Source organism: Crotalus tigris, unplaced genomic scaffold (assembly GCF_016545835.1).
Source record: "Crotalus tigris isolate CLP2741 ecotype Arizona unplaced genomic scaffold, ASM1654583v1 scf7180000017940.1788314, whole genome shotgun sequence".
NCBI lineage: Eukaryota > Metazoa > Chordata > Lepidosauria > Squamata > Viperidae > Crotalus > Crotalus tigris.
Window position 1 is genome coordinate 616,078 of NW_024096732.1, and position 11,319 is coordinate 627,396.

The window sequence follows — 11,319 nt, forward strand, 5'->3', positions numbered from 1 at the left end:
GAATTTCCAGCCCGAGGGTCCTGTGGATGAAGGAGGAAGAGGGTTGTCCCAGCGTCCTGAGCGGGGAGCCTGCAGCTCTTTCTCTCTCTCTCTCTCTCTCTCTCTCTCTCTCTCTCTCTCTCACACACACACACACACACACACACACCACACACACACACACACACACACACACACACACACACACTGGCCTGCCTGGCCCAGGTTCCCCTTTGACGGTGCATCTTCCCTGCTCCTTCAAGTGCCCACCTGCCTCTGGCTTGGTCAGCTTGGAGAGGGAAGCTCTCTTGCCAGGCCTGAGCCGTGTTCTGACTCTGGGCTCACAGGTTTGGGAGCAAGGAAGAGTACATGTACTTCATGAACCAGTTTCTGGAGCACGAGTGGACCAACATGCAGCGCTTCCTCCTGGAGATCTCCAACCCCGAGACCCTCTCCAACACGGCCGGCTTCGAGGGCTACATCGACCTGGGCCGAGAGCTGGCCACGCTGCACTCCCTGCTCTGGGAGGTGGTGGCCCAGCTGGATCAGGTAATCATCACCAACACCACCACCACCATCACCATCATATCAGTAAGACCGAGCAGTAGAGAAGATAAGCAGGAAAATAGCAATACTGCAGCTGTAGAACATGGGCAAATAGGCAGGAGACTTCGCTGTTCAGCAGAGGGATGGCAGGAGGGAAAAAACTCTCTCTGTGTCTAGTTTTGTCATGCAGTGCCCTGGATAGAATGGAGGGAGGCGGCTTTCCACGTCCGACGTTTCCTAGGTGAAAGTGCCTCAGTAAGAGGAGCCCGAGGGTCTCATGGTTTCCTCCCTTGCAGAACACGGCCACCAAACTGGGCCCCTTGTCACGCCTGCTCAGGGACGTCAACGCCGCTCTGAGCAACCCGTCCTGCGTGCAGGTCTCTGTCACGAGCGATCCTGCCACCTCCACCCCAAACGCTGGCAACGGCATCTCTGTCGGGCTCCAGAAGATGGTCATTGAGAGTGACCTGTCTGGGTAAGAGCAAGCCGAGGGGCCGAGAGGAGACTGGGCAGGCTGGTCTGGCTGTGGAAGCCGGGCAGGGTTCGCAGGGGAGGCGGTCCTGGTACTGGCGAGACTCCCGTGCGCTCTGGAGATCCTGAAGTGGGAGGGGGGAGGTGGAAGGGGGGATAGAAGGCTGAGTGGCTGTGGGGGGAGGCAAAGTTTGATTGCACAGGCCAAACACACACCCCCGGGACAGGGAGACACTGGCCCCGCATGGCACTTGGTGATGCCCCACTGCTGGTGGCCTCTGCACCCACATGGAGGCTCAGAGGACAGGGAATAATGGTGGGCGAGGGTCCTTGAGGGCGCAGAGCTCTCCGGGGTGGGTTCCCAGCAGCATGTTCTTCACCTGAGCATGGCGGATGTGATGCTTGCTTACCTGCTTGCTGTCCTCTGCATAGCGCGTTTCTCTCTCTGTCTTGCTGCCGTTCCTCCTTTTCTTCTTCTCCGTTGTCGTCGTCTTCTTCTTCTCTTCCTCCTCCTCCTTCCTCTTCTCCTTATGCATTTTTATTTCCCCCACAGTCTGATAGATTTCACACGGTTACCGTCTCCAACCCCTGAAAACAAGGACTTGTTTTTTGTCACAAGGTCTGTGGGGGCTCAGCCGTCGCCCGCCCGGAGCTCCAGCTACTCGGAGGCCAATGAGCCCGACGTCCAGATGGCCAATGGCAGCAAGAGCCTCTCCATGGTGGACTTGCAGGACAATCGCCTTTTGGACGGAGGGGGCGGTGGGCTGGGGGCCGCCGAAGCGCTCCCTGAGAGCCACCCCTCTGCCGGGCAGGCCTGGGGCACGCGGACTCAACAAAGTGGCCTAACAGGCACTGCCACCGTGCGCCGTTCCGCACAGACGCCCACCACCCCCAACGCGGAGAACGCCCCTGGCCGGCCTCAGCTGCTGGCCCCCCTATCCTTCCAGAACCCCGTCTACCAGATGGCGGCGGGCTTGCCACTCTCCCCCCGGGGACTGGCCGACTCGGGCTCCGAGGGCCACAGCTCGCTCAGCTCCCACAGCAACAGCGAAGACTTGGCGGCAGCCACCAAGCACGGGTTCAGCAACCCCACCGTCCCAGAGGACTTTGCCCGGCGTGCCGGAGAGCTGGCTCGCCGGCAGCTCTCAGTCTCTGAGAAGGGCGGGCAACCCACGATGCCCCGGCAGAACAGCGGTGGCCCCCAGCGGCGGATAGACCAGCCCCCACCCCCACCCCCTCCCCCGCCTATCACTCGGGGCAGGACCCCTCCCTCCTTGCTGAGCACCCTGCAGTACCCCAGGCCGGCCAGCGGGGGCCTGCTTTCCTCCTCACCCGACTGGCCGGGCAGCGGTGCCCGCCTGCGCCAACAGTCCTCCTCCTCTAAGGGAGACAGCCCCGAAATGAAACAGCGCACCATGCACAAGCAGGTGAGTGGGGCAGGAGGTGAGCCAGGCAATGAGTCCCATGCAGCCCCTCTGAGGGGCACTTGCTTCTCCAAGGGGGTGGTCCCCCGTCTCCTGGGTCTCTGCTGCCCATGTTGACCTCACTGGCCCTTTTGCTCTGCCCGGCGCTCATCCAGCACAGAGGATGCCCATTTGGGACCTCCATCTGCTGCCCATTCAGGAGGAGCCACATCTGTCACCAGTCTTGAGACCACAGTGGGGGACCTGAGCTGCTGCCCCCCCCCAGCAGCTCAGTTAACGCCATAAATCTTAGAGCTGCTTGTTCATCCCCGTCTGTCTCTGTGTGAAAGTCAATTAAGGGCCGGGCTCGGCTTTTCTGCCCCATAATGGCTGCTCTGCGGCCTGGGGTCTTCTCCAAGCCGACGTCCCACTCCCATTTCTACCCCTTGGTGGGAAGGCTTGCAATCTGCATGTCTTATGGGGGCTCTTAGCTTCACCTCCAAGAAAGCCGCCCACCTGTGGCTGATTTCCCCCCCCCTAATTGTCACATATTAAAAAGACTCCCCAACAGAACAACTGGGGGTGGGGTCTCTGCGGTAGCTAAAGCAAAGCCTTCGGGTGCAGCTGAAGCTCTGGTGAGATGCCCACCTCCCTAGCTGGAACCCTTGGGACGCGGGGGCCCTTGTCAACCCTCCGTGTCCACTTCAGCTCCGCCTTATTCCCCCGTTTCGCCACGTGGCCCCTTCCTTGCAGGCCCCTTCTCCGGTGAACCCCAATGCGCTGGACCGCACGGCCGCCTGGCTCTTGAACATGAATGTGCAGTTTTTGGAAGAGGAGAACGCCGAGCCGGAATGCAAGCTCAGGAGCAAAGATGAGCTCAGCCAGGAGGAAAAGGTAACGGGGGGGGGGCAGGTTTTGGCTCGGGAAGAGGGAGAAGCGCTCGGTCTGAAGGCCCTGAACTTGCTCGGGGGGGGGAATGCAGCGGTTGGACTTCCTCCACCCCCTCCCACTTCCTTCGCCCCTTCTGCCCTTCCCTCTCGCCCGCCCTGCTCACCCCATTCTGCCAGGGGTGCCGCACCAAGCCTGGGCATGGCATTAAAAGTCCAATAAAGGAGAATCTTTGTCGTTCAGGGTTGAACTGAGGGCTCCTGGGTGCTCTCTGAGCTGGGTGGTTTTCTTCCAGACGTTTCTTTACCCAACTAGGTAACATCATCAGTGCTAGGAGGGAGTGGGGGTCTTGCCTTCCCTTCTACCACTGATGGTTTGCTAGACCCCTCCCTGCTTTCAGAGAGAGGGTGGGTGGGGGCCACAGAGATGCTGCTGGGCTGGTGCAGCCCTGCCATTCACCCCTCCCCTCTGGCCCCCTCCCCAGTATCAGCAAGACGTGGCGGTGCTGCAGGACAAGCTGCGCCAATCTTCCAAGAAGCTGGAGGAGTACGAGGTGCGGTTCCGGTGCCAGGAGGAGGGCACGCAGAAGCTGGTGCTGGAGTACCAAGCCCGGCTGGAGGAGAGCGAGGAACGGCTGCGGCGGCAGCAGGAAGACAAGGAAATACAAATGAAGGGGATCATCAGCAGGTAAGGATGGGGGAGGGACAAGTTAGCCTCCAGGGATTCCTCCAGGGGGCACATTCCGACTGGCATAGCCCATGCTGGCATTTAGAAATGGGTGCGCAGACAGAATTCCTTTACCGAAGGGAGGCTGTCCAAAAATGGAGGGCCGGGGGGGGGGAAGAAGGGGAGAAAAGCTGCACCGTTGAGAGGAGACCCCCTTTCCCACCCCCAGGCTGATGTCGGTGGAGGAGGAGCTCAAGAAGGACCACTCGGAAATGCAGGCGGCTGTGGATTCAAAGCAGAAGATCATCGACGCCCAGGTGGGACCTCCCTCTCTCCCAGCCGCATTTTGGGGGAGGGACGGGGGGGGAACGGGGTAGGGGTTAGGTGCAGGGAACCGAGAATTTATTGGTGATAGACAAGAATCTTCCCCTAGTAAAGCACAACTCTGCATTACTCTCAAATGAGAACGATTAGGGAGGCCCTGGCTCTCTTCCTGCCCACCAAGAATTCCAGGCTGAGCTGCCTCTTGGCACCTTGGGAAAGGCACACACACACACACACAAACACACACACACACACACAACTAACTCTCTGCCATCTTCCACCACAGGGGTCCCTCTCCCCACCAGGGAGAAGGCCACCCTAAGAAGCCGCCTGGCGTCTTATTTCACCCCGTCAGGTGGAGCCTTGCCAGCCCAGCCCCCCCCCCCCGGCACCCAGGCAGAGTGAGGCTGCTGGGAGGGGTGGGTTACCTGAGCAGCTCCAGGGATTTGCCCAGCTCCTTCTCCGCAGCCCCGACCCATTAGAGGCAATCAGAGACGCTGCTGGCCTCAGCAAGAGCCCCCCCCCCCCCCGCTCATCTGCTAATTAGTCCACCGGCTCAATCGATTCAGGGCCGGGAAGCAGAGACAGCCAGGAGGTCCTCATCAGCCGCCCGAGGCGAGGCTGGAGGACAACCACCTTCCTGGGGGAGCCTCCCTCTCAAAATAATGTCATGCGGGGGGGGGGAGGGAGAGGCGGAAAGAAGAAGCTACTTTGCTGCAGATCAATAACCCGGCGCCTTCATGGAAAACAAAAATGTCTGGGGCTGAAAAGCCTAGAAAAGAGGAAGAAAATTGCCCCAAATTCGAACTCTCCTCCTAGCCTTTCTCTGCCTTGGTGACTTTGAGCCATGGGGACTCCGCTATTCCACAGCCAGCATGGCTGGACTTCAACTCCCAGAACTCCCTAGCTGGCATGCTGGTATTCTGGGAGTTGAAGTCCACTCTCCTTGAAGCCCCAAAGGTTGGGAGAAGCTGCCCCTGACAGACGGGGCTGTTGTCTGCTCTGAATTCAGCTGAAAGTTAAACCGCTTCCTGTCCCAGACACAAAAATGCTTCCGCTGGGAAAATCTGGCCCAGGGAGGAAAGGGGCAGGCAGGGCGGGGCTCCCTTTGCACTGACCGACCGTCCGTGTCCCCTTTGGCCACCCAGGAGAAACGCATCGCCTCCTTGGACGCGGCCAACGCCCGGCTCATGAGCGCCCTCACGCAGCTGAAAGAGAGGTACAGCACGCAAACCCGCAACGGGATTTCCCCCACCAACCCGACTAAATTGCAGATCACCGAGAGCGGTGAATTCCGGAACAGCAGCAGCTGTTGACCCCGGGACCGGCTGCTGCGGGTGTGCGAGCGAGCGAGTGAACGAGAGGAGAGCCCGGCCAAGCCCAGCACCCAGGGCGGGTGAGCTACCTGGCATGGGCTGGGCCCTCCCCCGGCCCTCCTCCTCCAGCGGGCAAAGCCGAGTGGACCCCGAGCCCTCCTCGCCAGCGGCCCCTGGCCAGGGACGGAGCTGAGAGCGCAGACGCCTCTGACGGAGCAGGAGCTGAGCAGGTGTCCAAAGAAGAAGCTTCGGCAGCCAAGCCGGGTCACTTCCAGGGATGCTGAGAGACTTCTGACACACCCGGCGCTGTCGTACCGCCTGGCACTGCCAGCACCCTGCCCGCTCGGTGCCGGGGCCTCCTCCTCCTCCTTCGTGGCACCTCCTGCCGGCCCCAGCAGACCTCACCAGGGGACGGAATTGGGGCAGCTCAGGGGCTTCATCACTGGCCAAGGGAGTCTCTGCAGAGGGGTTAAGTGCATCTCTGTGTGAGTCCCTGAAGAAGGGGCGCTAGTCAGAAAACCTCAACCCCAGGCAAGAAGTTCAAACTCAGTTTAAAGATGTTCCTCCCTCAGTGAAGTTAATTTGGGGATCCACCCTTATCAGCACGAACCCCCTCTTCCAGTGCTTAGGCCCCCAACCATTTCCACCCCCCTCCCAGGGCTGGAGAAAAGGCCAAAAATGAAGGGGGAAGGGCAGAAGCTGGCATCGGTCTGCTGCAGCCGGCTGCGAAGCCAATGATCTTCCCTCTAGGGACAGGTTTTGCATGCCGTATTCTGCAAATGCAGCCAAGGAGTTCAGTGGCAGAAGCCCCGGTTTGGCAGCTGGTCCTCTTTAGGAAGGACAGACCCAAAATGTGTGAAAAGGAGGTGAAAGCTGCAGAAGCCCCCCCCCCCGCCCAGCCCTTCCCAAGCAGCAAAGATGAGAACCCACCTGGGGCAGCTTCAGAGTCCTGCAGAAGCCCAGGGAAAAAGGGCCGAAAGGCTGTTTTGTTGTGCCAAACAATAATAATGAAAAAAGAAGTTTCCTGTTACTCAATCAAACTCTTAAGCCCAAGAAACAAACCCACACCAGGGCACAGTGCAATAATGTGTTGGGGATGCCGAGGCAGCCACATCTCTGCCCGTGTCTCAAAAGGAGGACAACAACCTCTTTGCCAGCCTTTTCCAACCTGGCCCTTCGGGGGGGGGGGCAGAGTTAGAGAATGGCTCCCCCTCGATCTCCTAGGACTGAGGGAGCTGCCATCCCAGATAGGGAGGACCCCCCACTTTACAGAAACCTGCTCACAAGTGGGATTTCTGCTTGGCGGGGCCTCTTGTCCCAAGTGGGATCCAACTGGCCGGGGAGGGGCATTACGGATGCCCAGCGGCCGGCCTGCTTAGCAGCCCCGTTTCTCCAGCAACGTGCATGGCAGGACCCTGCATGATGGCTGCCAGAGAAACACCAGAGGAGGAAAAATGTCAGCCTCCCTCGCGTACGAAGAGCGGTAACTCCCTTTCTTTTTTCTTCCACAGTCTGCGTTAGGAATAAAACAGCCCAAAGCCCAAAGCAGACCTTTCTGGAGTCTCTCCTCTTTTCAGGGGGTGTGGGTGCTGCGTGGGAAGCTTGCCACCTCGAAGAGGCCGCACAAAAGAGAGTAACTGAGCGAGGACGCAGCCCCCTCCCCTAATCTGAACCGCTGGGCACTCCTAGCCGGGCCGGTGGGTCCGTGGCGTGCCTTGGCAGTGCGGTACGTTGTGAGACGGGGGGCACGCGAGGTGTGTAGGAGGCAGCAGCCACGGAGGAAGGCGAAAGAAGCCGGACGCTGAACCCCTCTTGCTCCAAGTGCTTCTCTGCCACCATCCGACTTGGCTGCGTGCAAACTCTGGCCCCGGGTCCTTTCCCAGAAGACCCCGAGTTTAATACTGACAACACCCCCACCTTGTGATCCCACCTGGGCTCGAACATTCGCAGACAACCATGCTGCTTTTCTGCACCCCACTTTCTCTCTCTCTCTCTCTCTCTCTCTCTCTCTCTCTGGGGCGAAGGAAGATCCGTGGCACCACCGGAGGCCTCCAAGTAGTAGTTCCTTGCCCCCCAGTGCCACAGGGGCCATCTGTGGGGTGGGTGCCCATCACCAAGGAGGGGGCATGCAAAATGGAGCACAGATTTCCTCAGCCATGGTGCTCAGGAGGGTCTTAGCCTGGACAAAGCAGCAGGGGACCAACCGCTTTTCCTTGCCAACCACTCCCTGGGGTCTTGGGGGGCAGCCCCCTTGCCACCCTAGAGCCATAGCTGTTGGGTCAGCCAATCCTCCCTTTGAGAGGGGCATTAACCAGAAGCCCTTCCCAGCCAGCCGTACCTTAAGTAAGTGACTAACTGCGCTGTCCTTGGTCCTGCTGGGAACATTTGCCAAACGCCATGTCACAAATGCTGGAAGCTGCTGTCAGTAAGCCCTCTCGCCTCGCCCACCAGAGGCCTAAGATGCCAGGAGGGTCCCCTGTGCCGTCCAGCCTCTTGGGGCTCAGCCAGATGGCCTCGACCCTTTTGTCTGATCCCTCATTTCGTCACCCCTCAAGCCTGCATGGGTGGAAGGACACCCCAGCTCCGTTCTCCAAATGGCTTGCACAGGGGCGCTGCTGCCGTTTTGTTTCCGTGGGGGTGCGAACCCCATTTTCTCTGTTCTTGAACTTTCTGCCATATGAACTTGTTACGATCTGTAAGATTTTCATTTTTACAACTAATCCTTATATTACACTGATCTTTAGAAGTTGTACAGGTTCTCTTTGTAAAATGGAGAAAGATGTTTTCGAGTATCGAATATGATGTGCCATTTTTTTATTTTTGCCTGACAATATCAGAGCGGCTGCTTTGAGGAGTTCAGCATCATGTTGCAGCCACGCAGGGAGAAGCCTTGGAAACCCCCAAATATGGATGGTTCCACTTCGTCTGGGGGTCCAGTTCCTGTTGCTTGTTTTTGAAGTGAGCTTTGTGGTCCTGCTAAATTCTGGAGGAAAAAAAGTTGATACCAAAAAAGGCAAAGGTATTTTTTTCCAATGCGGGATCCTTTCCGAATTTGACACTCGGGCCAGGCCTGCTCGGTGGAACAGCACCAAGTTCCCAGTGGCTGAGCTGAAGGCCCTTTGGGGGAGCCACCCCCCCCCACAATGGTAACCCACAATGCAAAGGAACCAGAGGCCCTGGGTTCACCCCAAATGCACACCTGGCTTTCTGGGTGAGACCCAGTGGGTAAAAATCCGCTGAATTGCTCTTGGGATGATGTGCACGTGCTGCTTGGGTGGCTGTGGTTAGTTGAACCCTCAACCTTGACCTGATCTAACCGAGGGGTTCAGCCCCTTTGGCTTTCAAGCTGTTTGGGCAGGGAGAGCGTTTTGCCCAGCATCCCCCCCCCCATCAGAGCCCTCATCAGGATTGGAGGGCAAGCCACAGGCCCCCACCCAGCTCCCTGGCAGTGCTCTCTGTCCAGCACGAGAGGCTGGAGGGATTTGGCTTGACCCCAGAGCAAAGCAGCCCAGCTCTCCCCCTGGCAGGCCAGGCCACCCAGCTGGGCATCGGGGTGCAGAAGGTGGGCAAAGGAAAAGCAGCTGCTGGTGTGTTTTCCCATCCGGCCCTCCTTCTCCACCACTTGCCAGACCATGCCACGAGGGTCTGCGTGGCCCCGGGGAAGGGGCCCCTACCTAGAAGATGGGAGATGAAAGTGTTCACCAAAACCCTGGGGTGGGTGGGGGGGTCATCTGTTGGGGAAGGATGGTGATCTTTCAACCAAAGGGGACTCCCTGAAGTTGCTCTGTGGTTTGGCACCCGCTATGTGAAAAAAAATCTCCATGTGGTCTCCTTTCCCTTTTCCCTCCTGGACAGCAGCACTGTGTCTTCATATATACCTCTCTGGTGCCCACAGGCACCCTGGGTCCCTCTTGCTCCCTGTTCAAACCAGTCTCCGTGTTTTATAGCCTCTTCTAAAAGAAACCAAGCAAAAAAATGACAATAATAAAATAATTTTTGTAAGTATGTTTAATAAATTAATAATGAATAATAATAATAATATGAAGCCGAGCGGCAGGACTTGCCGAGTCGTTTCCTTCAGTTTTGCTGTCGAACAATGTACAGAGAACGTAGTTCGTATCCGGAGCAAAGAACCATGATGTGTGTGTGCCATTTATGTACATTTGCAATTAGAAAAATATTAAAGATTTATTTAGCTATTTTATTCAAGCTTTTTTCCCGTGTAGGATACCTGTTTGCCTGAGAAGTCGATTGTCTTTGTGGGGTGCAGGCGGGCTGGGGGGCCAGTGCTGAAGCTTGCCTTGGGCCAACTGCACCCCCAAATTCTGCAGGAGGAGGACTCCATCACCCATCCCTCCACCTGCCCACCTATCATGCCAAGGAATTGGAGGGACGGGGAGAGAGAGAAGAGGTGTGAGGTAAGAACACGGGGGGGGGTTTGGGCCACCCTCTTCGTGCTGTCTGCTTCTTGCAAACATCCTTCATTTCTTCTGTTCCACGCAAGAGCATCTGGGAGTCTCCCTTCAGCCAGGACTTTCTTATCTTCCTCTTCAATGCGGCTAGTCCTCAAGGTACTAGCGAGCAGAGTCAATGGGCAAGCCAGGCTTACTTCACAACCGTGTTACTAACTTAACCAGCTGTCGTGATTCACTTCACAATGGGGGCAAGGAAAACGGGGCAAAACTCATTCTCCATTCCACGGAAATTTGGGCTCGAGTGTGGTCATAAATGGAGGACTGCTTGCATCCATTCTTGACCCTATCTCTTCCATATCGCCTCTTTCGGTTTTTCCAAGAAGTGTTCCTTACAGACCAGCCATCCTCCGCTTCCCCTTTCCCTGTCTTTAGTAAACATTTTACGAAGGCACCAATATTCACCTGCCATCCTGGCTTCTTGGCACTTATGGATAAACTGCAATCCTTCACTCCATTTTCCTTGTCAAAACCCAATTACCTCGGTCTCAGATATATCAATTTTCAGGCCAGACCCCTCGCTGCTTCGCACAAGCTAACATTGGCTGAAAATCACTCCGGTTTTCTCAGCCGAGCAGCGGCAACATCTGCATATAAATGCACACCAAGCCCTGCCAGCCACCACAAGCGTTCCTTAGGTATTTATTTCTAAATTTAGCAGCCAACAGAATATCACACACGTCCTCCTCTCTGCACCACACTCAAACAGCCTCTGAGCTTTCCTCTTTTTGCACGCCACTCTCTGCATTCAGCAACTGACCTTCAACTCCTTGTGCAAAGCGTGCTGGAATTCAAGCCTATTTACTTTAACCTTCCTTTTTTCTTTCTTTCTTTTTGCAACCCACAAATGTACAATGGAAGGTCGCATTCCTCCCCTTCTCAGTGATGGGCAGAACAGCCAACATCCACCCTGCCTGGCACAAAGTCGCCTTGCGCTCCTGAATGTTCAAAATTCTCCCACACGTCACCTCTCACCACCTTCCCACCCGGCACGTTTCCAGGCACACTTAACAAATTAATTGACCTGCAGTTGTTGCCTCCGTTCTTGCTAACTTCTTCTTCACACAGGAAACAATAAAGAGCAGTCTCCCAGTTGTCAGTTTTTCACAACACTTTAAATAAATAAATGGCAGGCCCCCTTGCAGGCACAACACCTCCAGCTTTTAACATTTCTGCAATTGCCTGATCCACTCCCAACATTTGTGGCCATTTTTCCACAGTCTTGGTGTTTTCGTCGTCTTTTTTTTTTTTTTC

General features: G+C 56.8%; 1 protein-coding gene across 10 annotated transcripts in view; it reads left to right on the top strand.

Moving 5' to 3' along the window:
* The window catches only part of LOC120308651 (DAB2 interacting protein), a 61,779-nt gene extending 51,982 nt beyond the window's left edge, over positions 1-9,797 (top strand). For 8 of the 10 annotated variants that reach the window (XM_039344988.1, XM_039344986.1, XM_039344991.1 and 5 more), the window contains 7 exons: positions 327-528; positions 822-1,000; positions 1,550-2,423; positions 3,153-3,293; positions 3,772-3,974; positions 4,183-4,270; positions 5,426-9,797. In XM_039344988.1, coding sequence (XP_039200922.1) covers positions 327-528; positions 822-1,000; positions 1,550-2,423; positions 3,153-3,293; positions 3,772-3,974; positions 4,183-4,270; positions 5,426-5,593 — 1,855 coding nt within the window. In that variant the 3' untranslated portion in view covers positions 5,594-9,797. The remainder of the gene's footprint in view (positions 1-326; positions 529-821; positions 1,001-1,549; positions 2,424-3,152; positions 3,294-3,771; positions 3,975-4,182; positions 4,271-5,425) is intronic. The other 2 variants (XM_039344989.1, XM_039344987.1) reach the window with 2 other exon arrangements.
* Positions 9,798-11,319: the final 1,522 nt, after the last annotated feature.